This window comes from Anser cygnoides, chromosome 19 (genome assembly GCF_040182565.1).
Source record: "Anser cygnoides isolate HZ-2024a breed goose chromosome 19, Taihu_goose_T2T_genome, whole genome shotgun sequence".
NCBI classification, from domain to species: Eukaryota; Metazoa; Chordata; class Aves; order Anseriformes; family Anatidae; genus Anser; species Anser cygnoides.
The window spans coordinates 4,635,742-4,662,681 of record NC_089891.1 but is presented as its reverse complement, the minus strand read 5'-3'; the positions used below and the strand labels follow the sequence as shown (position 1 = coordinate 4,662,681).

General features: G+C 38.6%; 1 protein-coding gene across 16 annotated transcripts in view; it reads right to left on the bottom strand.

The window, feature by feature from the left end:
* Positions 1-749: 749 nt before the first annotated feature.
* TNRC6C (trinucleotide repeat containing adaptor 6C) overlaps positions 750-26,940 on the bottom strand; it is a 295,946-nt gene continuing 269,755 nt past the window's right edge. For 12 of the 16 annotated variants that reach the window (XM_066980035.1, XM_066980043.1, XM_066980037.1 and 9 more), the window contains 16 exons: positions 26,411-26,491; positions 25,702-25,759; positions 25,349-25,494; positions 18,385-18,558; positions 16,951-17,097; positions 16,351-16,470; positions 14,968-15,051; positions 14,411-14,642; positions 12,520-12,687; positions 11,244-11,435; positions 10,949-11,092; positions 7,950-8,066; positions 5,274-5,468; positions 3,853-3,923; positions 2,997-3,136; positions 750-1,799 (listed from right to left, as the gene is read on the bottom strand). In XM_066980035.1, the coding sequence (XP_066836136.1) occupies positions 1,439-1,799; positions 2,997-3,136; positions 3,853-3,923; positions 5,274-5,468; positions 7,950-8,066; positions 10,949-11,092; positions 11,244-11,435; positions 12,520-12,687; positions 14,411-14,642; positions 14,968-15,051; positions 16,351-16,470; positions 16,951-17,097; positions 18,385-18,558; positions 25,349-25,494; positions 25,702-25,759; positions 26,411-26,491 (2,430 nt within the window). In that variant the 3' untranslated portion in view covers positions 750-1,438. The remainder of the gene's footprint in view (positions 1,800-2,996; positions 3,137-3,852; positions 3,924-5,273; positions 5,469-7,949; positions 8,067-10,948; positions 11,093-11,243; positions 11,436-12,519; positions 12,688-14,410; positions 14,643-14,967; positions 15,052-16,350; positions 16,471-16,950; positions 17,098-18,384; positions 18,559-25,348; positions 25,495-25,701; positions 25,760-26,410; positions 26,492-26,940) is intronic. The other 4 variants (XM_066980039.1, XM_066980042.1, XM_066980044.1 and 1 more) reach the window with 4 other exon arrangements.

The window sequence follows — 26,940 nt, the reverse complement described above, 5'->3', positions numbered from 1 at the left end:
TCTGTAAACAGGTGAGAGCCAAAACTCCTGGCTCCTCCAAAAGCAGTCAAAACCTATGTCCAAGTGCTTGTTTCTGTTCCTGCTTGCAAGGGAACTATCCACTCTTTACAATTATCTATGGCCACAGTTCAACAACAGTATTTTTTTAAACTTTATATTCCGAATGGAAAAATGGTGCAATACTCCGGTAATAATTTTCTTGCATTAGTCCACAATAAAAAGCCGCTAAAGGTAGATATACATATTATTCTCCAGAGATACACACTGTAATTTTTAAAATGCGATAAGAGTCCTTGAGTAAACATTTACACGTGAATTGTCGCCGGCCCCTTCTATCAGTTTCTTTCTTTTTTTTCTTTTTTTTTTCTTTCTTTTTTTTTTCTCCTTTTTACCGTTATAGGATTAGCTACAAGAAGGGCTGCGGACACTCAGTGCAAAGTTAGAAGCTAATAACAATTAAACATTTGACCAATGAGCAAATAAAAAGCATATACTGAATAAAAGGAAAAAATTCACACTTTTAGTTAAATCACACGTGGGCGCACACGTACACACACATACACACAAGCACACTCACATACATACATCTGTTCAAACAAAAACATATAGTCTGAACTTTAAAAAAAAAAAATTCTTAGAGCCTGTTTTTTGTGTACTGATGCCAACCTGGAAGTGTAATAATTAGACTTAGAAAGTGTTCACATTTTGTTATTGGCCTGCTGGATTCAAGTATTTGCATGTTTGATATGTTCTTTTTTTTTTTTTTTTAACTTTTTATATTTTTGGGATTAAAAAAATGACATGAAAAAGTAATGAAACAAGGGTAATGTGCATAGGCAGATCCATGGGAGTAGTGGACACAGAGATACCCCAGCCCCCGCCCGCCCTCCCCCCATTCAACCTGTACAGTCAAGAGTTACCATTCAGATTCATTACTTTTCTGTACCAATGGTAAATATCACACTTCACCCTTTCTGATTATTGGGTCCGCCTCTGGTAATGTGCATAATAGTCACAGGCTCATTTTAAATAGGCTTTCATTTCCCCTTCCCCCCCCCAAGTTGATAAAATAACCCTTTCCAGCCCAAATTCTGAAAAGTGCCCTTCATGATAGACCTATTCTAAGCAGCTTTTATAGTTTGTTTTTAAAATCACCATACAAACATAAAAAGACAACATAAAACAAAAAGCCATGAAAAAAATAAAACCTGTCATTAGCATGTGACACTGACCAAAAGTAGCCCATACTGTTTCATTAACAGTTCACAAGGACTTCTGCAGTTTCATATTCGATATTGGACAGAGGTACTAAAAAAGGGCTGCCAGTCTGATCTGTTAAAGCTGGATTCTTCATCAAGCCCGGGACTGGAAAGGGTTACAAATTTTATTTTTCCTTTAGTGCTGATGATTGTTATTTCCATTTTGTTTCTCTCGTTTCCTAGATGGACTCCCCACTGAGAAGATCACCTGGAAGAAGAGTATTCAGAGGTGTGGGGCTCCCGATAACTCTGCCATCGTCGGTGCTGGGGGGTCCCCAGAGGCTGCTGGAGTACTGGGGCACCCCACCCCACAGCAGGTCGCTGCTGCCCTTGCCGCCCAGGCAGGGGCTGTTCCAGTGGCCGGCGTCGCCACGCACCAAGCCGTGCGAGCCGCCCGCTGAGCCCAGGCGCGTCTGGTTGCTTCCAGTGTTGGACTGCCAGCTGGAGGTGGGCGGCAGGGGCTGGCCTTGTGCTAAGAAACGGTTTACTTCCTCTTCACCAGCAAACTCGGCCAAGATGGTAGTGTTTCCCAGGACACACCTAGGGACAAGAGCAAAAGGCGACGTGAAACGAGGGGCGCAGGCGGTGCTTTTGGAGATATCCAAGATTTCTGTGCATCCGTTACCCACCCCGTGTTAAATTTGAGATGACGGATTAGGCCAAATCTGCTCACTTTTAGGAACCCCATTCTCTTTAAAAAGACCCCTCTCTACTATTTCATATTTACCTGTCTATATCGACAGGCACACAAAGACACACGTGTGGAGACTACCTCATTTAGCCAACATACATCGCAGGAGACAGTCTGCACTCTAGGCTTGAATTTTCATAGAATTTTAAATTAATTTTCAAGAAGTATTTAATCACTGCTGTTTCTAATTTACATAACAAAACCCCCACACAACTTGAGAGAGAGTGAGTGAGCCATTCCCTTATCAAATCAGATGGGAGGGATGGGATCTGAGCCTGTTCACTCTGCGATGTATTTTCCAGCAATCAACTCCACGCAAGCATTCATCTGTGAAACAGACAGTGGCTGATATCTTTAATACTGTCCTGTTGGCTTCCACAAATCCCACTGTATTTTGCCAGCAACCCAAAGGCATGTATTGCTGTGCCTTTCTGTCGTTCAGCAAGGTCTGTCCTGTTCTTTGCCAGCACTGCAACTATAGGTATGCCACAACCTATTAAAAAAACAACTAAATGGAGGCCTTCCAAATCACTGATAACATAAGGACTTTAATATGTACATATTTAATATAAGTACTCATCTTTAAAGTCAGATATCAATTTCGCATTTGGCAGCATTTCTTTTACCTGATGCCACATTTAAATTGATGCAACTAAGATGGGTCAATTTTTCATCTCCAGTCAGCTCTGAATGCTGCTTTGTAACATTTTATTAAGGAAAGGTCCACCCTTATCGTTTGGGCATAGAGCAAACTATTTCCTCTACAATCGGTGTTTTAATCACACTCATGCTACAAATGTTGATAAAGAAATTTCCTTTCTAAGCAGATAAGTATTCTTTTTAAACATCAGTCTTTATATTTGTTATATTTTTAATCCTTCCTAACCTCACTGATTTTATCACTCAAATTCTCCAGCTCTTGTGTTCTATACCAGTTAGTCACATGGATTTTAAAACAGCTAAAACTGCTCATTTTGTTGCTTAAGAGAAGAGGTTCCAAGATAAAAGTAGCTTTGTAACAAAGGAAAAACAAAGCAGAAACGTACATATGCAAAGACTTTTGGGCCTTGGCTGCTTCTTCCTTGGAACTGTATCGGACCACAGCATTCCCTTGTGTCAGGTTCAGGTGGAATGTTATTAGAGGGCCATGCTGCAAACACAGTGTCCGCAGTGTGGAACCATCAATCTGGTAAGAGAGAAGGGGGAAAAGATTTATCTGTGCTTTTGTGGTTTCACTTCAAAATTATTGCCTGTTGAACAAGTTTTAAAGCTAAAGACTAAGCAGGTGTGAAAGAAAAAAATATGCTTGACTTCCATAAGAGGAATTTATTTATAGACTTATCACTGTCTTCATTGAGTGAGACATCCTGTCTTTTTAAGACTTCCCTGCAGTCCAGTGCACAAAACTTCCCCAATTATGTGATACAAGCTATATTTACAATCAGAAGTCTACAAATAAGTTGAAGAAAAAGCATTGCTCCTAAATTTAACTAATTTTTCCCCAGGGTTACTTTGGATGGTTTGGAGCTTATGTTCTTCCTTTTGAACGATACTACAGAGAGGACTAGAGGATCTGACAGACTTAGAAGAAAAACAAAACCCCACAGAAAATGCAGCTTGTATACCTCTGAACCTGCTGTAAGACATTATTCACCTCTAAGCTTACACATACAGAAGTGGTGCACACTGAATGACTAATTACATGGTCTTAAAGCTCGTATTTGATTTGACAGCACTTTAAAAACTTAACAGATTGCCTGCAGAAGACAGACAATTGGAATAAATGCAGAATAATTATTTTCCCTTCAAACGAACCAGATTATCAAGGTTGATAAATGTTCTTATCATCTCTCAAATATGACAAGTCTCTTTCCATAACTAGTTATGTACAATTCTAGTTACCTGGGGTGTGAGGTTTCGAAGAACCAGCCAGCTGCTTGTTCTCCCTGAGCTGTCAGTACTCCATGCTGAACCTGAAATACAAATTCCGCAACAAAACATTTAATCACAATGTGGAGAACATATTGCAAGAAGAAAACTTATCTGGAATCACAACATACTAGCAAGAGAAATTGCCATCATAAACAAATCTTACAGCAGTTTACTCACATCTTGATTTATTTTCTTTGGAATGAAAGGTTGCCAAAAGAAAACCTGCTTTTGTTACATTTAGAAGATCTGTGGCATTTTTCACATTCCCACAATAACTTTGGGATGCAGGTACGTCACTGCAATAAACTGCATCTTCAGGTTACATTAAAATTACTTTGGAAGAAACATTTTAAAAGCAATTCGGATGTCCAAGCTCAGATTGCTGGTTGCTATTAAAGATTTTTATAGCTCTGCAGCACTCTGCTATGTTGCCAATGATAAGATTAATGTATACGACTTATTCAAAACAGATATTTCTGCACTGACAACGTTCTGATTAAAGATACGAGGGTATCACCAGCAAAACCTGCTTTTCCAACCTCAGCCTGATGTTTTACAATGAGAAACTGTACAAGCTTGGTATTTATTAGTGGCATTTGAAAAACTGCAGTACTTCTGTAGTCACATGTGTGACCACACTGGCTTCAGACAGAATTCTGGTACTAACAGTATCTGGCCAGCAGGTGGGGCTTTGGTGCAGAAAACATTCAAAATAAATGGTATGAAGAAGGTTTAATTTCCATCTTAGTGAAAGCATATTAATAAAATATTTAGTTAGATAAAATATGTGTAATACTTGCCTTTGAAGCTGACAATACTTCACAGACAAATATGATGCATACATTTATATAGCCATAATTGTGGTTTCTCACATTTGTATTTAAGCAAAATAATGACATCTAAAAAGGAGTCTGCATGAAATAATTAAGACATTCCCTGCAGGTCCTCAAACGCCATCAGGTCCTAAATGCTTCACATCCAAAAATGTGTTCCATGTTAAATTTCATAGGATGATTCACTTATCAAAGTCTTGTAGGAAGTCACAGATCATACCACGAAACAAGAAACACACTTAAAATCTATTTTTAAAAATAAGAAAACAGGAAAAAAATCCTAACCGTGAGTAGGAGTGAAAGTATTTGGCAATTCACAGGTAAAATTACTAATATGACGACCTGAAAGATGACAGCTTCATTTACAACCTATTCTAACTAAAATAAACAAACATGAGCTTCATCCTCAAAATGGATACACTCTGCTTGTATTAAACCTCAACCATCTGGAGTCTAATACAAAGCTGCGGGGTGTCTCACTATTGTAAGACAGAACAACAACAAACAATTCCAAAAGGAAGGCGCTGTGGTGCTATATGATATAGAAGTCAGGAGTACCAGAGGAGTAAGAGCTGGTCCAACCCAGGGGACTGGCACCCCATGTAGATGATGGCTTGGTGTTTGTTAAGCCTGGAGGAGGTCTTGTAGGAGCAGTAGTGTTTCTGGGTACCTTCCATAGTTCATGGGATAAAGAGGCTTGTGTGTGAGAGATTGGGCCAGAGGACCACGTAGACTTTATGTCTGACAATTTACCTGCAACAGAACAAAATAAATTAGTGTATTTTCTGTTAGCAACAATGGTTACATCAAATAGGATGGGTAGTCATCAAGCTTCTGAACTGACTAAATTCTTCCAGCTTTTCAGGAGAGAAAAGAACAGAATTCTGCAGCAAGTCTGCGATACAAATCCTATATACACGTAACCTGCTTACACTCCTATTAACATTTTCAAAGAAATTTGTAAGTAACGATTCTCAAACCACCTGCTACATATACAGATCCTGTTTTTAAAAAAGATCTCCTACTATTTTGCTTTCTTGTAAAAGACAATACATGAAAAAAGAGCAGAAAATAAGTATTTGAAATCTAATTTCATCAAAATTATAACTTCAAGATTATCTCTCTTAAAGACTTTAGAACCTAACCACTTTTTTTCACATAACTCATTTTATCTAATATAAAGTAAGCAGCATAACCATATGTTCTTCTGATATATTATTAAAATTCCAAAGATCAAAGACCAGCAAAAATTCTATTTCAGAATATTCAAAGTAACAGATACTCTTTTTTCAAGTGTCTCTGAGAAACTGAAGTCTTCAGAAGAGTAGACCATTTTGCAATCTGTCAACTCTTTGAAACTTTTTACTGTTTGGTTTATTTCCGCAATCAGTAGTTCAGCTATTTTACTATTGTTCCCATCAAATCAGAGTTTTATAAAATAGTACAAAACCCAAGAATAACGAGTACTGTTTAGCTGTGAGAGGCACACAAAATCGATTGAAATTACTGATACTAAACCAAAATCCTTTATTCACCTTTAGACTTGCACATCTCTGCCTTTCTTCCTTGTAACAACATAAGTTATGGAAGTCAAGGGTACAATTTCCTTGCCATGACACAGTCCCCCCATTACTGCCATTAGCAGCACACATTTTGACTGGAACAGGCTGAAATGGTCACGTTGCTGCATACTCTGCTGGACCAAGTGATACTGTGCTTATGCTGGCTTAATGTTTTTATTTTGGCGGCAGACAGTAAGAAAATACTTGATCTGACAATGCTGAAGATACATAAATCCCGTGAACTTTTTTAAAACCAGATTTGAACTGCCATATTAATCTTATATTCAATCAGTGCTTTGCAGCAGGTAGTCATAGCAGTCTTTGTATGAGGAACCCTGAAGCCAAATGTACCAGTCACCAAATCACAGCCTCAAGTTATATATACTCACACACACACTCAAAATTGTCCCTATTTATCTGTATCATCTAACTCAATGATTTCATAATGAATCATAGTAATTCAAGTGAAAGGGCAACCGCTCTCCCATCTTCTTGCAAACTGTGGTGACAAAAATAATTTAACGATGATGATCAAGACATTAACAAAGGGAAAAAGGGTGGGAGTAAGGAGGAAAGTCTGACTTTCAGAATTCAGAGCAGCTCAACCTGCAATGTAGCACATGATGTACGCACATTACCACAGATTAGATGTTTCTATCTCACTAATTCCCATGGGGTTAACACAAAGATTAGATGAGACTGCAAAAAATAAAAGCAAGTAAAGCAGAAATGCGTGACAGATAAAAGAAAAGCAAGCCATTCCTTTCTTTTCCTTTTAATGGAGTAAAACATTTCAAACAAAACCTTTTTGCTTTGCTACCTGCAGTATGACCTAGAGGCTGTGGCTACTTTTATTCAAAGAAGTGGAGAGTGTTCATTGATTAGATATGAAAGTGATAATATAAACCATGCAACAGCCCCTACACATTTTTATAATGGGACAAACTGGATATTTATGTAGTCGGTTTGCAAGCTAATTTTCTATGATTTACAAAGAGAGATACCTCAGAATTTACAGCTCATTGGAAAGAATGGGGCAATTTGCATATTGTTTACACCATATGCAAGCTCAGGTATATAGGTAAGCATCACACTTTGGAATGACAATTAAAAGACATTTAAACAGGTGTTTTGATCTGCTTAATTAAGGGGACACATGAAGAAAACAAGCCTGCTTTTTATGAAACTTTCTTCAATAGTTAAATAAAGAGCCCCCCAAACCAAACCCCATTCTGAGGCAGAGTACCTCCTTGAGATACAATTAAACTTTCTCCTGAGCTGAAGACATTTTACTGCTAACAGTGAGTTTGTTAACAAAAAATTCCTCTCACTGGAAGGGTCTAGTAGGGGAGTTACTACCGAGGTCTTAGAAAACAGAACATTCCTCTGCAAAGTTGCAATGGAAATAGTCGTTAAGACACCTCGATGCCAATATAGAGTGACGGCATGTGGCATCAAGTGGCGTAAATACATTTTTCCTTAGCACAATTCCAGGCATAGCATACAGAGCTCACCACTGAAGAGCTGCCAGGAGAGCTGCCTACCTGGCACAGGACTGAAAAATGTGCTTCTGTCTATAGCAGCACTGCTGCAATAACTGGGAAAGCACTTCTCCTAGGGCCTTTTCTCAGAATGCAGGGGAACGTGAAAGTAGAAAGGCCATTTTTCGTACCTGCAATGCTAGGTGCGGATGCAATGCTGCTGAAAGAGCTACTGTAGCCGGAGGCACTAAGCGGCCAGGCACTCGATGAAGGCAGCGTGGCATTCTGAGATGATGTTGGGGATGACCCTGCAGAACCAGCAGAGAAGCAACTAAGAAAGATGGGCATAATGATGTTTGGTGTGACATAAGCAAATCTATTATGTGCAAATACAAACCATGCAAGGCATTTTCCTTAGTCAGCCTGGTCTCAGAAGTCTAGGAATGAAATGTTACAGAAAGCATGATAAAGTGAAGCAGAAGTCTTTAGTAGAAAAGAAAAGAAAGCTGGCACAGTAGTAAATGTACTAGCGCCTGTGCAGAAGATAAATTCTGCATTTCGTTTAAGATATGCGACTAAAAAATCAGCATTAAACTGTTTAGTCTCAAGGAGCAGGCCTCATTTATAAAGGTGCTTTGCTGGCTGACTTAAGCGATGGCAACTGTAGATGAGCATAAATGTGTATGATAAAGTAACCTCTTACCATGGGTGATTTGTCCTAAATTACTTGAGGTGAGCACTTCTCCTACATTCTAATGCCCACAAGCATCTTTAGATTTTTGCAGGCTTTCAGTAAAGCAAGGATATATTTTACCAATCTCTTCTCAAACTAATAACATTAAACGAAATAGCCTGAAACCATCTTGGTAAATCATTTACAATCTGAGGAGCTATCTAAGCACACATACAATTTCCTTACTGGCAGCAAATGAAAGAGACAGAACATAAAAAAAAATATCTTCATTATAAGGGCCAGAAGAAGTCGAAGTATTCTTTCTAGCCACCAACAAAATCGTATATCCCAGGTGACTTATCATTCCGGACATACACAGATATACTGTGATACCAAAACATCTTTACCTGACTAATAAAACTATAGGTGAGTTCTTTGGAAGAAGACAGAGTGGTGTACTGAGGCAGAAGGGAGGAAGCAAAAGCACATTATCATCTCTCACAGCTCAATAAAAATCACAGGCTATGTACGTTCACCTGGAACAGAGAGCAAGCAAACTTTACCTTACCCAGACTCACTGTGCTGCTCTCAGGACACACCAATACAGACATCAGTCTCAAGAAAAATAACTACATCAAGGCCTTCTCTGGAAATAATCTATTCCCCATGCAGACACCTCTGAGGAAGGCTGGGGCAGGGAATTATATCAGATTCAAAGGCCCATATGCTCACAGAGCTGAAAGCAGCCCTGGTTCCACATGGCTAAAGGCTTTCAGTTTGTAGCAGATGATCCTGCAAAGCATCTTTAGCAAATAGGGCAAAACAACAATCAAACCAAAAGCTTAAGTTTTATCTGTTCCTACGTGTACAGTGTATAAGCCACAGTCTATCCCTGTGAATGGATCTCAGCTCCATTAATAAAACCTGTGAACTTCAAGCCGTAGTATTCAAAGACAGTCTTTTTGTGTCAGCATGTCATGAAAATCCAATTTCATTCGAAGGAGTACTGACAATAACAGATAATTTTACCCAGAAGCAAACACCAGGATATACATAAAGAAAAAAACAAAGCAACTACGTTTTTTATTAAAATTATATTATTTATATTAACAAGATAAAGGGAAAAAAAAAAACACAATAAGGAAAATAAACGTATTATGAAACCCAGTAGTCACTGCTTTTCACAGGGTTTTGTCTCCTAGCAGCCTGTTTACCTCTGCAAAGATAATCTATACTGACCCTCTACAAGTGTTGTAACTACTTCTTCATTCCACAGACAGATTGTATACCAGCAGAGCTAATGTATGCTTCCATTCCATGAAGAAGTAAGACCTGTAGTAGATATCATTTCACTTACAGGTACAGTTCTGTACGGCTATATTTTTGGCCCCTAGGGAGTATTTCTTGGGTACACCGTATCTGAACTGTGGCTGAATTATGTCTTCTTACTTTTTTATTTAGCACTGTAAAGGTAACTTCAAACGACTGAGGTTGTTTGCCCCTTGAAGTATATCTGGGTCATTAGAAAGTTAATTCAACATTACTCATGCACACAAATACTTCATAGTCCAGTTTAAATAAGGACTGCTTTCTGGTAAGAGACAACTCAAAATCATTCAAGGCAATGAAAAACGCTCCTCCTTTCCCTCACATCTCACATCCTTTCACCTGAGCTAACATGCTCAGAGCTGGAAACCAGTTTCTGATTTAATTTTGTCTTATAATCTATGCAGACATCACAGATGTAGCTACTATAACAAAATCCACATTTTTAACCCTGACAGGTCCTTATTGATAACCTGATTATAATACCCCTGATGCATGTTGGAGTGCTTTCATAGAGTACAGATAACTGGCCTATTAGGGCACACCGATCACAATTAAATCAAGCTGTCGCTCCACTGATCCACTTTCACTGTATCTAGTTAGTAAATAGCATAGTCCCACTGGTTTATTGTTTTAGAGAATACCCTTTTAATTCTGGGGTAAACAATGTCAGGACAAAAGGAATGGAAATGGCACTGAGAAATTCTAGTCTACAAGTTAATACCCCCTTTTCTTTTTTTCTTTTCTTTGATGGTTTTGGATGTAAAACAAAGCCACAGTTATGCATGACAGAAGACTGCTGCCTCAGCTACAACCATGGAACTTTTGTATTGTGACTTCTTAAATATTTCCTGAAGTGCAAGAAGTTGGTCAGTATGAAGAATAAAATCTTGTTCAAAGCAAAGTGGTAGGAATTATACATGTTAACAAAAAGATTTTGTGGTCACTGGAAGTTATATTACATATCCCAACCCTTCCAAGCTTAAAAATATTCACGTTCCCAAGGAAAACCAGAACCTTCATAGTCCCATATTTAGCTAATGTATTTCTGGATTATCAGTGAAAGCTCAGAGCTGAAGCTTTATTAGATCAGGACTATGTGCAAAAATATACTATACCCATATTAAATTAAGTCAACTTTGTTGGAAAGAAGAAAGTAAATATAAATGTGAAAGTAATTTGTGTGTTTACCTCCACTCTTGAGAAGATAGCGATTAACATCCTGTATTGTGGTGTTTATGGTAGGCCCAGTTGGAACACTTCCAGGAGTAACATCGGGGTCATTTTCAGGATCAATATTCTGCAGTCCTTTCCATGGCACTCCTGGATGAAACTCTGTTCCAAATATAAGAAAACAAACAAACAAGAGCATATAAAGTCATAGTTCCCCAAAGATTAATTCTTCACATCAGAAGGATGCAATAAATAAAACCAACAGTGTGATTTAATGACATCAGTTTAACGTAAGTGGTTTGCATTTTGTTACCTGGTGGCCAGTTTATGCTGGAGCCATTGGAAATTTTATCACTATCAGTTTTGGCACGTGACCAGCTGTGAGGAACAGCTACGGGTGGACTGGCGGGCGATTCACTGTTTTGAATCAGATCATACCGGCCATAAGAGTCATCAATGGAGGACTTTCCCGGAGGACCAATACTTAAACCTCCAGGTATAGCACCTGTAAAGAAGAGAATAGAAAGGCTTTGTTTAGGAGTGGGACTAATTTGGGGTATTTCTGTATTAAAATAAAAAAATAAAATATAAACACTATGAACAAAGCTTAACAGCCTCTGAAGCCTTACTAGGAAATACAACTGTGAGATACACTGCTGGTAAAATCCAGACTCAAGTTAACTAAGGAAATTTAGGTTACATTACTGCCAAAAAGAGAGTAAGTAATTCAAATCATCATAGGGATGGTAAATAGGAATTTGCTGACAGCATACTATGGAGAATCTTTGTAGGTATGCCCCCTTCTCATCCTTCTCTAGGTTTTTATTACTGACAGTATGGATGATTTGAAGTAGCCAAACCCATGTTCCTACAAATTATCAGACAACAATTTGGCATAAGCAGTAAAGCTATTTGCAGAATAAGAAACTATCATAATAGAGAAATAATTCGTGCTGCTAATAATAAAAAGCAGCATACAAGACTGTTAACAGTGTCATATTCTAACAGAGTAAGTTTGCATAAAGGAAATAAAGGAATAAATGACTCAGGATACTGGAGGAAACAGGGATAAAGGTGTTCTAACAGATTAGCAATCGCTTCTGGAAGACTGAATTTTGTGCTCCTAACTCCCACTGTGGGCAATTATATAATCCATCGTGCCCTTGTACATGACTGGCTGTGAAAAGTTGGTGATATTGGAAAAACTGTGGGATAAAGTCAATGTAAAGTTTTTTAGAATTAAAAGTATGCAGATCTGGAGTATGGGAAGGCCTGTGGGACTTGTTTGCACATGTTGCCAACACTAATGGCTTATTTTACTTGAACTCCATGTTCTGAGCAGTAAAAGTCACTAAACGAAAGCAGCAGAAAGGTCTGCATGTATGACGTTCTAGCTGCAAGAACTTCAATACATTGCTGAATGCGACTACAGAAATCTTCAAAAAAGAAGTCAGTCTCAAAGGGTGATGCTCTGTACCAACCATTTATCAGCACTTACAGAAAAGAGTAACATGAGAAAAAAAAATATAATTGCAATGTGACTCAAGTTTCAAAAAGCCAAACTGAGATAGAGATTAAATGCGACATACCGTGCTTGCTGGAGTTCTGGTCAAGAGAAGAAGCAGCACTAGACAGATTATCCATTGAGTTGGGGTGTGTCCACTGAGGAAGGCGAGACTGGGACTGAGAAGTGTCCTTCACTGACAAACCACCAGTAATGTCCATGTTATTTACATTCATGTTCGGGTTCAGTCCAGCTAAGGGGAAACAGGTCATTACATATCCTTAATAAACTGGAGGATTAAAAAATAAGTCTGTGTTTAAAAATCCAACTAAAGGAATTATTAAACATTGATTTTTTTAGACATTTATACATACATGTAGTAATTCACTATGCACGTTTTCCATCTGCTTTCAAAAACTAGCTGTTACGGGAACACTGATTCAGAATAATACCCCTATGAATTCAGAAAATATTTGAACGTTGCTAAAAGGGAAAACAAAACAAAACAAAAACAAAAAAAAAACCTTGTAGGGATATATTTTAAAGCTGTCAGTATTTCTTCTTGCAGTCTCTTTACTTGCCCCAGAAAAGGCCTTCTAGAAGAATGCACTGGAATGCTAAGTTTAAACCAGTGAAGAATTTGCAACATTCCACTGTTAAGCCAAAGTATTCCTAATGTCTCACCAGCATACCCCTGTAATGTCTGCCATTTTATTTTGTTAACAACATTTTAAAAATCCCAGATGAAGCAATTAAAAGGTCATACAAAGAGCTGCTAATCGTCAGGGCAGGCATTGACATATATTTTGGAATAGATCAAACAAAACCCTCCTGTTTTTGTATAAAACATATAGTATTTAGGGAATAATTTTATCATGCTTCCGTGACATGGATCTGGATCCTTTTTGATATATAATTCTGAATGTTAGCAGATCACAGGAAGCTAAGTTATGATAAGAACCTCTTAGACTTAGGCCCTTAATTCACAAATTCTTTCGCCTTCTGATACTCCCTGCTGTAACAGCTCCCCACAGCAGTCCGAATCACCTTCTTAACTGCTGAATGGTAGAGGAAGCTTTTCAATTCTATTGTACACAGCATTAAAGAGAGGCAGAGAGATTAAATTAATTCCCCTATGTCATAAAGTCTTTGGCTTACATTGAACAATCACAGAAAACAGTTCTGAAAGTTGTTCTGTTCACCCTGTCTCAAGGCTGAATTGATTTATTTTCACATCGATCACACTTGACAGATCATGAAATGCCTGGTGAAGAAGTTTTCACAAACTTCCATGACCCTTTATTCCAGTACCCTACTTTCCTTAGAGCAAATAAACGATTCTTAATGTTTAAGGACCTCTCTTGTGCAACATTTTTTTACCTCTTCCATTAGCCACATGCAAGACTTCTTTGAAGCTATCTTTTTTATTTTTGAAGATTGCTGCATGCCTCTTAAGTCTTCTGCTTCAAGTGACCAAAGAATTTCATTTTTTCCTCATCAGTCAAATTTTCGAAACATGTAATCATCTACACAACGCTCTTTTTGCATTCCTTCAAAATCATCTGTATCTGTCTCAAAATACATTGACCAAAGTTCATGCCTTACCATTGTTGATTAGAGTGGAAAAAAAATTCAGTGATTTCAAGACAATATTCCTGCTTATAAGGTGACATTTGTGTATTTTACAACATGATGCTGTTATTTTGAATGTAGTTCACGAACAGCAACATGCCTAGATAGTTAATTAAGCAGATCTTCTGTTCTGCAAAGCACAGGTGAGCAGATACAGCTCACTTTTATTACTACCAGATAGGCATGTAGTACCATGATTTTGTTTAGGCATTTCAACATTACTTAATAAACATATCTTTTGTATTTCTGTCTTTACTATACTGTAGAGCAAAGTACTTAGACACTTAAGTAATGAAATATACTCCCTCTGCCTTTCGCATACGGAACTGCTGAAGGACACATACCAAGAGGGTAAGGAGCAAAGGTGTTCGGTGAAGACTGTTGCTCTTTGGTCTGCAGGTCAGGAAGGCCGGGAGCCTGGGGATGGGGTGAAAAGCTATCCATGGCTGATTTGCCTGCAGAGGGGTGCAAAGATAGATGTGGAGGGGGAGGCTGCTGCTTCATAAGCAGGGCCTGGGCCAGCTGGCGCTGGTGCTGCTGGATCTGCTGCTGCATGTTATTGATTGTACGTGCAACCTGGCAACAAAAGAGAATGAATCAATAAATGATCAATTCAACACAAGAAAACAAGATTTCTTTTGTGTTATTTCAGGGTAGAAAAAAGCGTAAGATCTCTTCACAAATAAAAATTGACTGAATTAAGGGTTGAAGAGCTTTCCTCCAATAACTGAATGCCGTGAAGTAGCTTTATTCCTCCAGTACTCTTTACATTTCAATATTCAAACCACACACTATTATTGTTCTAAGGACGCTTTAGCTGGTTTGGTATAATGTAGTACAATCTCTTTAAGCTATTGAAACCAAATTCTAATGGTGAAATTGAATTGGCAGTCAAACCTACTTGCTGCTCCTGTTGTCTCATGGGTCCGGAAACATTACGCTGAGCCTGTAACATCTGCTGCTGGATTTGTAAACGTTGGTACGCCTACAAGATGGAAATGAGAGGTCAGAGGTCCTAACATATACAAGAAGTCTAACAAGCTTGCCTGAACTGATCTGGCACAATACAAAATACTGGAGAAACACTGGAGTTTTCTGAAAACAGACAATGAAGCAAATATAACATTCTCGTTAAGAATGTATTATAAAATACATTTAAGTCCAGAGTTATGTGTTTTGTTGGTGGTTTTTTTTGTTTAAACTAAATAGGTCAATAAAAACATCGATGAGTAAGTTTGTCAGCAATGAGTATTCATTAAAGATAGGAACCTGCTTTACTTCTGAGAAGTTTGTAAGATGAAGCAAAAATTGAAATGTAAGTTTATACTATTCTACAAATAGGTAAAGTACCAATAGTTATTTTGTTTTGCTCATTTTAAATTCTGACAACACATTGCATTTAATCAATTGTGCTGCTTCACTCTGGAAAAATTCCACAATTTTAACATCACTAAAAGGGCAAGGTATTATTTCTTGTAATCTCCTGAACTATCCAAAGGAGTTCTGTACAAGTATTTTTCAAGTAGCTTTGTACTGTCCAATTATTACCATGGCATGAGATCAATACTGTGCTTCTCAAAACTGAGAAATACAATTAGAAACAATGGTATCAAAAATTATCACTATGTGAAGAGTTAGACTAGCACGTTGACATCCGCAATTAAGACAGTTTATCGTGCACAATTTAATATTTACCAGTAGCAAATACTAAAATAATGTTAGCACAGAATATCACTTTTAACACTGTTCATAAAATGTGATTAAATAATATATATATGTGTGCGTGCAAACATCTCAAAAATATACAACTTTTCAAAAGCAAGTAGTTCTTATCCCATGGTGTGATTAATGTTCATCCCATTAATTACAGGAAATTCACCATACACTTGGTTATTTAGGAGGCAATCAAATAAAGTTATTCAGCTAACTCAGGTGACCAGCACTGCCAAGATTTCTCTCGTGCTATGTTTTGACACAAATCTCCTAGTTGGTAATGAGTTGCATATAATATGCAGAATAGCGCTGTTTGATAATATACAATAGCATGAAGTCAACTGACTTTTTAGTTCCACTGATACGCTGTAAAGAATAATTATTCCCACAAATTACTATTTATAAAAACTGAGGCAAAAAAAGGATTTTGTTTCTTTGGAAAGAAACTCTACTAAAGAAATCACCATTTGATTGCTTTAAAGATCTGTCGTGTCCATTTAAAGATCTAGTTGTTCTCTTATTTTATCGTCAATTCAGATTTACAGCTTACTTGCCATGTTCTTCAACTTACCAGCTGCAGCTGATAGAGCTGGTTCAACATCGTCATATGCTGAGGATTAATTGGCGAGGTTAATAGTGCAGGGTTGAGACCAATGTTTTTTGCTGCAAACTGCAAAAGCTGTGCTTGAACCTAAAGAATAGCAGTGTATTAAACCTTGTACATTCACTTTTAGCACTGGCAACTGCATAAGCCATAAATAAGAGCCATTAGACAGTAGCTGAATAACATTACTATTACCTGAACTGCACTATAAATGATCAAAAAATTAACGATAGGCTCTAATACAATTTTAGTAACAATACTTACACTTCCATTTACAGAAAAAAAAAGAAAAAACCCACAAATCCTAAGAACAAACTCCTTAGCTCTCTAGAAACACTGTTTTTTGCAAAAAGGAGCGAGTGAATCTGTACACGCAGATAACAAACAGCACACATGTGAGAACATCTCACCCATGTAACCAGCTTACTGCCTAGTAAATCAAAAGACGCAGTAAAGCAACAGCAGCTCCAAAGCCTCAGGACCATCACAAAATGAGTATGCAGAGGAAAAAGCACATGGGAGAGTTCCAGGGGAAGGGAAAACACAAGACTGGAAGTTTCATCTCACCTGAGGGGATAGAAACTGAGGCACTTGAGCACGAAGACTAGGCTGGGATGAATTAAGAGGTTGCACTGGCGGTTGCTGCGGCTGTTGCATGGTCCTGGCTTGTGCTGCTCCGCTATTGCCAAACATACCCAGATTGCCACTCGGTATCTACAACAGGACAAGGAGGACATTGGCCTTGAAACACATCACTCAATAACCTGAAAGTTCCTTATCTGTGCAGCCTTTATCCTCAATGATTATGACAGGTGTGGGTAAAGAAACCAGTACGTGCAGACTGTTCTGTTGGACGCCTTATTGACAAACAGGTTCAGAATCAGGCACGGCAGAGATCACCACATACCCAATAACATCCTGCACCTGCCCAAACTTTGTACAGACATCTGAACAAAAGGTAGCCGAAGCTGAAGATCTCCTTTATAAGGATGTGTAACCCTAGAGGGTCACAAGATGAACAACGAGAAGTACTCACCAAAAAATGTTAGTGTATATGCAGGAAAGAATAGGAGAATTAAGTCCTTAAACTCACTGCATCCTATTTATTAAATTATCTAGGCAGTTTTTATACATATTCATTTTACAAAGCCACTGATAACGGATGTGCTATTAGAGCAGCCTGTGCTTCTGACTGTGTGACAGGCTGTAAGTGCTGGACAAGTATTGCCTTTAGAAAACTAACTTAAAAGAATATATGTAATAAAAGACACCACAGAACGATATATAGAATTTTACAGTGTTGTGTGTTTTTTTTTTCCTGATCTTTACTAGCACTTCAATTTATATAGCAAAAATAACCTTTTCATAATCAGCAGTAGTTTATGACCTCTCAGCCTCGTCCTGTTTATGAGCCTTCCTCCTCCACCTCTTCTCCCTTTCTTTCCCTTTCAGCACGTTCTATCCAGGGGCCAAAACAACCCTCCAGCCACAGCGCTTTATTTGACCAGAGGTGCTAGAAGCACAGTTCCTTTCTTACCACCTGTCAAAGCTATGAGCTGTCTTGACACTTATGACAAGAATAAAAAAAAGCCATCACTTCTCACCCATCTCATCACTGAATAATTACACCAGCCAGGGAAGATGAATTAGAGCAATGCCTCTGTCTTTAAGTCTGTGACAATTAAAAATGCCTCAAAAAAAGAAACCTCACATCAATCAAGGCAGAGCTATTCCAGGGTTTAGAGGTATAAATCCATAATACTACAGTCTCTTCTCAACGGACGCGTATAATTAGCAGGCTGATTACAACTAAGCAGTTGTTTTATGTCCTATAATGCGAGATGTTTACACAGCAGGTAGTTTCTTCACTGATATTTCACGTGAACAAAGATTTTGTGTGCATTTCCAGTTTAAACCCCCGTTTCCCAGGGGGAAGTGACGAGCTAGCTGTGACTCTGTGCGCACTCAAATTCAACCTGCGACCTCCCCGAACAGCCTTACCTGTCGAGAAGAATTCAAGTTTTGCATGCCCAGCCCTGAGGCAATCCCGCCCAGGGTCTGATTAGGGAGTGCACTGTTTGAAAGGGGGAGCTTCAGGCTTGGTGAAGGCAAAAATGGTGAAGTAGTGGGCTCTTCCACTAGGCCGCCATCCTGATTGGAGAAAGAAAGGGTGAGCTGTGTGCAGTGCCCGGGAGTGGGCAGCGCACAAAACAGTTTCCCATGGAAATATAAAAGGGCATGGATGGGAAAAAAAAAAATCAAAATGTTAAAAAAAAAAATAATTAAAAAAAAAGAGGTATGAATGATGGGGAATGGAAAGTATGGAGTGAAGGAAGAAGAGAAAGAGAAACAGGATTAAGGTACTGTTTTCCTTTACTGTGTTGCACTTCATCCACAAATGCACAACCACCCTCACCTACCTCCCAGCAGGACGGGGGGGCTCTAGCCACCTACCCAACCTAGCCACCACTTTTGCTAACCCAGAAAGGCTAGAAAAGCTAATTTGACACCAGTCTGTATTTGGTTCTACATCATAGCTCTGCTTTAAAACAAACAGGTTTGCATTAATCCCCTTTCCTAACTGAGACACACGAGCCTCTTTTAATATTCACATAGCAGTGACTTATTAATATCCACTCTGAAACATTACTCTCTAACGCGCCCGCAGAACACAAAAATACTTGAAAACAATAATGATAATGTTGCCTCTGTAGCCTTCCTAGGAAAGTGATTAAGACACTGCCTGAATGTCCCCCAGGAGGAGGCAGATTTTAGCAAGACGTAAGGAGCCCCGCTCTCACCACGGGGCTGTAAGGAACCGTGGTTGAACATGGATATGATGAACAGAAGGCAGCCCCTGTGGGGGGCAAACAGCGAGTCAGAAAAGAAAATAAATCATATAATCCCCAATCAAACAGGTAGATATCTAGCTAGTGTTACAGTGGGGTACTCAATTCTATCTCAAACTGTGCTTTGATGTCTGGGAAGCCTGCGGCAGGCATGATCAAATAACACTGTGTACAAAGTACAACTCCAAAAACAGGCAGAGGGGAAAAAAAAACCTTTAATTTGCAATGTACTGGACTGGTATTTTTCAGGCAATATTTTCACTGCAAAGAAAGGCTTTCATATAGGTGAGGAGCTAGGTTATTTCAACCATTAAATTCAATCCCCCCGAAGATTGTGGGATACTGATAAACCTCCTTTGTTAAAAAAGCAGCCCAGTCCTCTAACCAGATCCCCAAACAAATGACCTAATGCGGCAGGCACGCTCCGTAAATTTTACGTTCTAAGTTAATCCTGAAAAATGCATTTTCAACAGCTCTCCTTTGATGCAAAGAAAAAGTTTCTTTACCATCAGGCGAAGTGACACTTGACATGCTATCTGACTATCCTGAGGGGGACACTGACATTTTCTAATGATATCCCCAAGGCCTTTCAGCTCAAGATATTTTACATTCTACTGGACATCAGTCACACTCTACAAACAACTGCAGCTTGCATGACAGTAACAGGTTCAAGGATTTCTCCTTAGATCACAGACATATGTTTACAATTCTACCCTTCCCCCTTTAAAGTGAAAATAATTTCAAGCTCCGTGCGTGCTCTCTTTCAGGTGCCATTGTTTCCTTTGTGAACAACTATTGACCGAGAGAGACCAGTGCAATCCCTTCCTGTCCCCAAACTTTACTCAAATATTGTCCCACTGGTATTATTTTTTCTCATTGAAGGATTATAGCAGGGCTGAGGATGGTGGAGGAGAAGCCACGCTGGAGATCTGGGCATCTGATTTCCAGACCAGACGTGCTCTGCAAGGCCACCTTCATCACAAGCGCGTTCTTTGGCTGAACTACAGCGCGGGTCTTTTGTAGCAAGTTTATCACACATTGTTCGCATTGACTTGGTTCTAATTTTCTGAATTTGAACTTATCAGAAGAGGCCAACTGTGCTGCACAAATGTACCCTGCAAGGGGAACTGAAAGCAATTCATTTCACATAAAGTATTTCAGCCGGTCAACAGAAAGCAGTCATCAGTCATTCTCAATCCAGACTAGGTGACACCTTTACTGCTGACAACAGTTTGTAATCTGATGTTTTTCAGGCTCTTTCTGCAGTAATTGTTACTCGAAAAATAATCTTTTCTAACCTGACTTTTCCTGTCCATCTCTCTTCAGTGATTTCCTCACAAATTTGTTACATTTCTCACTGAGGCTCATCAACTAACCCCCCTCCCCACATCTGACTCGCCAAAATCATGCTCAACCCAGCCCTGTATTTCAGTTCTTTGAAGGGACTTCACACAAGTGGGAAATCCTAGCAGCGGCACTATTTCCTTCTATATTTATTGAACACAAAGTACCATACTGACGCTCAATAAAATATTACTTTTAGGACTTCGGAAAGTCTCTCACAGGAGTCTCTTGTGCTAAATAAGACAGAAAGATCTTTTAGCCCTATGAGATACAGACAACTTAGCAGAGGATTCCTGGGCACTTAGGCAGTCACCTGCCCGCAACAACTGCCACTTCATGAATCAAGACAGCCCAACAGACAGATGCCAGACTGCGGAATTTGCCAGGGGTCTTTATACAAAGTCAGTTACAAAAGTACTTAGTAAAAAATACACGTCAATATCTTCTTAAAACAGGAAGAAGAAGAAAAAACAATCCACAAACAAACCACCTTTTCAAAAGAAGGAAGCAAAAGAAATAGAATCCCACCTTCAAATAAGCTCTTTTCAAACCTACTGTGAGATAGGTAGGTACAGGCAGAAGAAACTTGCAGTGAAAGTAATACTTGAAGAAGTGCTGGGTTTTTTTATTTTGAAAATGGGAAATTTGAAAGAGGTTTCAAAGTTTGAAAGCACAAAATAGAAACTGTCACTGGATCAAAGGAAGCAGAAACGGAGAAATGAAGAAAAAAATCTAACTTGAAAATCCAGTGATCAACATCTAATTGCAAGCCTCAAGAGGTGTTTCTGCATGATGATAAAATATCTCACTCATTATCCGCAAGAGAAAAAACTATGACATTCATGAGAGACAAGTGGAACCAGAATGTGAAAGAAGAGGTTGGAAAAAATTCCAACAAACACTGTATTTGAATTAGAAACAAGGAAATAGCATAGCCAAATAGAATATTTGTGGAAAAACATGAGTGCACCCAACAAGCATCAGGCCTTGTAGACCTGGATTTGTCAACAGTAGAGAAAAAGAGCTGATCAGCAACCAAGACAGAAGTGAAAGGGCTTAATTTGTTAGGGGAGAATTTCCTACATTCTCAAGAATTTGGGAGAAAGTTTGCAAGCAGCATCAGGGCAAAGATGACAGCACTCTATGCTGGTGATAAGGGAGAAAGCATAAAAAAGTGAAGGTAGAGGAAAGAAGAAGGGATAATGAGTCTGCCACAGAGAAGGAACAGAAGCCCTGTAGAAGGCTAGCTTGAACTAATGCTACGGCTGGCTGATGATACTTCTCTTCAGTGAGTTCACCTGATATTCATCTCATAATCTACAAATTACAAGGAACAAAGTATATGACAAAATAAAACAGTGTTGTAATTCAGATTATGGGATGCACTGATATCAACTTGCTAAATCTTTTCTTTGGCAAAAAACATAGCACCAAAACAAATCTGGGAAATGACAACAGGGAATAGACTGTGAGCCCTGAAGAAAGCTTTTTTTTTTTCCCCCCTTTTTCCTTTTTTATCTTTTCCTTCACCAGCTGGAACAAGTAGCGTTATGAGTCCACACCAATTCATAAAGAAAGGATATGTTAGATTAGAAATAAGGAGCACAGCGCAGTTAGCCATTAGCTGTACTCTGTTACAGTTTTGGCACCCATATCAATCACTCAACAGATCTTCCAAGCTTTGAAGGTTCTACTGATGCTTCAGCAGCCTTGGCGATGAAGCTGCATGAAGGCAAGCAAACCAACAACACTTGTGCCATGTAGCAGCATAAAGACCATAAAACACTGCACATTTACTGGAAAGTGGTACCCTGGTGCTGTGTGCAGAATATACACTTTGGCGTTGGTTTCAAAAAACTGATGTTCTTTCTCTGCTCTGTTTTTGTATCTTTGATAAATACCTTGCCTTTTCTCAATGGTCCCGAGTTCAATGCTTGCATCTGAATTGTGATAAAATATTACAAGGCATCTCTGTATGGTTCGAGGTTTTCAACTAAGGCATGGTCAGCACAGATCAGCAGAACACCACATTTTTCTTCTGAGCTAAGAAGAATGCTCAATAGGTGTAGGAGAATATACAACAAATGTGAGTCCTAGTACTCAGGAGTGGTACCCAAGCCCAGTCCCTACACTTTTAGAAAAGATTCTTTGAAATACACTGGGCTTATTTACTCTTTCAGGATGCTTCCAGTAAAATCTTACACGTTTTTCTTACAAATTTGATGGCTCCAGAAGACATCAGGTAACATCTTCATGCAAACCTAAGTACTGCACGCTCACCACCAAGTATGAGATAGCGTGGTTGAGATCATGTATCATGGTACTGTTAGGCTGGATATTTATTTTCTCGAAGACATTGGATTTTCTCCTTTCTCCTTTTATGGTGCTACAGGGCAAGATAACATCCCGAAAAATAATACAATTAACAAAGCACTGAATGCCAAAGATTGACTCAGTGCAACACAAAATAAAGAATATGTGTGGAAAGTGCTGAGAGAATCAGCTGGTAAAGGGGTAGTAATGAGCACATTAACTCAGCTTACGATTTTGTGAAGAAGAACCTTGCATAACTTATTGAAGACTCAGCAAAGCCAAGCAAAAGGATAATGGCCTGGTAAGAGAATAGGTAAAATCAGGAACGTTGGCTGGATTGCTTTGTGTGGCCATGGCAGAGAGCTCATTCACCAACCATGGAAAAGGATGGATGACCTGATCAGAAGCTGAGGCAGCTCCACGTTCATGCTCTGAAGTGTTACCTCAAAGGGCAAAAGGGTTCTGGAGAAAAGGAGTTGCTCCAGTAGCATAAGATGCAAATATGAAAAGACTTGTCTCTGGGGAAAAAAAATATCTATTCTTAGCATAGAAACTCTATTTGTTTAATTCACTTAGCAAGTTGCTCAACACTCTGATAGCTAACAAATATAGTTTGGGATTATTTCCTTTGTTATACTAAACTCACTGTGACAGATTATGCCTAGACTGACAGATTTTACTTGCTGTATGAATACTAATGATTTTAGTACTCCCTTCTCAAGTTGTGTTTAACATATGTTTCCATAATTATGTGTTATGCCTCACATAATGCACCTCTCTCTTTCACAATCTGCTCAAGATATTGTTATCCTAGAAAAGAAAAGGCTAACTGGCATGCATACACTAATTTTGTGACCTTCATCAGAAGAGGGATCTTTCAATTAACATACTCATTAAGGTTTGCCATGAACAAACAGTTTGGCTACAGTTAAGAATGAATTTTATGCGGCAGGAAGAGAAAAAGAAGAAAGAAGAGTCAGGTTAAGCCTGACACGTCTGGGTTAGGGAGCAACGCCATAATGGACACCGTATCATTCCAAGGAGTAGGGAGCCCACAAACAACAAATGTTATTCCCTCAAAAGCTGAAGGGCAATTTTCTAACATATATCTTTGGAGGAAACTGCCATGACACTGTGGCAGTATTTGAACTACCACAAAGAACGTTGGTATGTAAAGACCTTCTAAAGCAAATTTTATACAGATGCTCGTTTTTCCTTATTATGTAAGATACATTTGTGTTTAGTCAAATTAATTTACAGTTTGCACTGTACCAGAACAGGAACTCAAACTGTTTAGGCTATGATGACAGCAGAAACAGCACTAGTTGTCATTAAGAGGTCAGCATTTATCAGATGTCCTAGCACAGTGCCATGCTAATTTTCTCACCACAACACTTAGGAACCTGTCACAGCTCAAACTGTAACTTTCATAGTGCTAAACATAAGACTATTAAAAAAACACAGGATGGGCAACTGGAAAATAAAGATTTCAATATGTGTTATCAAGACTAGATATCACTACCGTGTCACATCCTGTAAACAGCTTATGTAAAATGAATTGGTTTCAGCACAGCTTGTGAAAGGTACTGATTTCTGCATTCAGAAAACACCACCACCACCTTTAGGAACATTTCAGAAAACTCATGAAAGAAAGAATGGCACCACAGAATGCTCTTTCCTTATTAACAATTTTGGATGGGAATAGAATATGTGAATTCTGAGGTGTTTTGGTGGGTCTATTTGTAGGACTTTGTGTCAGGTTGTAAATCCCATTTCCTACTGAAGATCTGGCTGCACTTTTCCCTACATCCTGTTCTTCAGGCACTTTGTTGAATCCTGGACACCACTAACTCCTGCAGCCTTCTCCTCGGTCACTGCGTGGTGCTGGAAAATTTGTAATACGTGACCACAGAAGAGGAAGCTCATCTGAGAAGCTATTTATGACTGCGCACGTCTGCTCTTTGACTTAAAAATACCTCAGCTCCTCATTCCTGTGTACATACTGAACTTTCACTGAAATCTTTACGGAGCTCAAAACCAAAACAAAAATTAGAAGCTTAATGCTTGAAGATTTTGGGCTTGATTGTACTTGATCATTAATTTGAGCAAGGGTCACTCACTGACTCTCAGGACTTATGGAGCGAAAGGCCTTCCCTGCTCCATTTCTTTGCTTTTCCCTTTTCTAATTCTGTTGCATTAGTAATATCTTAGTAGGCTTCATTTTTAAGTGTAACACTTGGGATAACAATTATTTGTTTCTCTGTGGAAATCAGATCATTGGTTCTTTCCACGAGGACTCAATTCATGCAAAATTGAAAGAGAGAAGAAAAAGAATACAGAAATATGTAATTACATATCACATCTCTCTCTACAGCTTTATAAACAGTCTGTGGTAATCATCAGTATTACTACAGTGTATGGTTTTAACCTGTAAACCACCTTCACATTTCTGAACCTACCTTGTCAAGGAAGGTGGGGCGGTCCATGGAAGACTCTTTGGAGATTGGTGGTGGGCGGCAGCCAAGGGGTTTGGTGACCATTCCATTATAGTCGGTCACTCCCATTCCACGCTTGTCCATTTCCACCTTCTTTTCCAGCAGAGCACCTTCATAGAAAGGGGAAATGGATTGAATAAGGTGACACAAGGTGAATTTGCCAACAGCAGTTCACAAAAGTGTGTCTTGCTTACAAAAGCAAAAACATCTTAGAAAAGTAATGTTATCCAATTGAACTGGATAAGAGCAAACTCTCAGAATCATGAGCTTTTGTTTTGTTGCTTTCGAGGAAAAAAATTATTTACACAGACACTTACTCATGGCCTGATCGAGATTCATATTGTTGCTCTTCAAGGCCTCTTCCGCTGGCTCTCTCTGTCAAAAACAGGGATTATGTTAAGAGAAAAAGTAATCATGCTTGTATAATTTCAATGAAAACTGAGAAAACAGATACATCTCAAAGTACTGGATTCAGTATTTACTCAGTGGCACAAATAAAGCCTGCACACATTTTTTTTTCTTTGGCTTTTACCAATTCCCATGGCAATTTAGTTTGTTTCAGTTTGTCAAGTAAGTACCATTTCTACAAGGTCAAGCCACACTCTTCTGCTATTTAAATTTCTTCCTGTTTTCTAGGGGCAACTTCAATATTATTATTATGTGTCTCTCTTAAAAAAAAAAAAAAGCAATACTCTAATGTCATCAATTTAATAAGGAGTGAGGAACAGAGGTGGAATTACTGCTGAAGTTCAAAGTAACACCTGTTATAAATAAAACTCTGAACTTCAAAAGTTCTATAAATGCCACCAAGCAATCTCGGAGAGCACTCTACCAGCTTATGATAGATTTCTGAAACTGGAGTACATTTCTAACTCTAGGTATTTCTACATTTCTAATTCTTCTACTTCCCAGTCTGAAGAACACTGAATATCTTTTTGTAGTTACAGTCTGAGACAGTGAAAGACAGAACAAGTAAAAGCTACAAAGACTAAGCCACAGGTGTGCTGAACTATAAACACTACTCACAGGGAAGCCCATATCTGTGAGCTGTTTTATCAGGCGGTTCATGATCCAGGCCTCATCTTGCTTGCTAGATGTCTTCATGCCCTTGGTAAACAAGCAAGAGATTCCATTAATGGTCTGCTTCCCGTATCCATACTGGTGAGATGTACATCAAATACATGATCAGTTTTCCATATTAATAAAATGTTATTAAATGATATATTAATATATTTATTTATAAGGTATTCAAGAAACTACAAACAACGAAACTATGAGTCTCTTCCCCTACAAATCATTAAAACTTTATCTCAGCTGAATAGGTGTTCAGTGTACTGTTTACGATGTGATTTGCTGACCACTGAAATAAAGCCACCTTTCATCTTAAGTATTTGATTTTTAATCTTTGGCAGAAAACCATAATGAAATACAAAAATCTGAAATACTACGACACTATATACTTGATTGAATCACTGGCCTATGTTGGCTAATGGAATAACAAACTGATTGACTGTATGTGTTCCAAATTCCTTTTAAGTTGTAGACTGGCCTTGTCC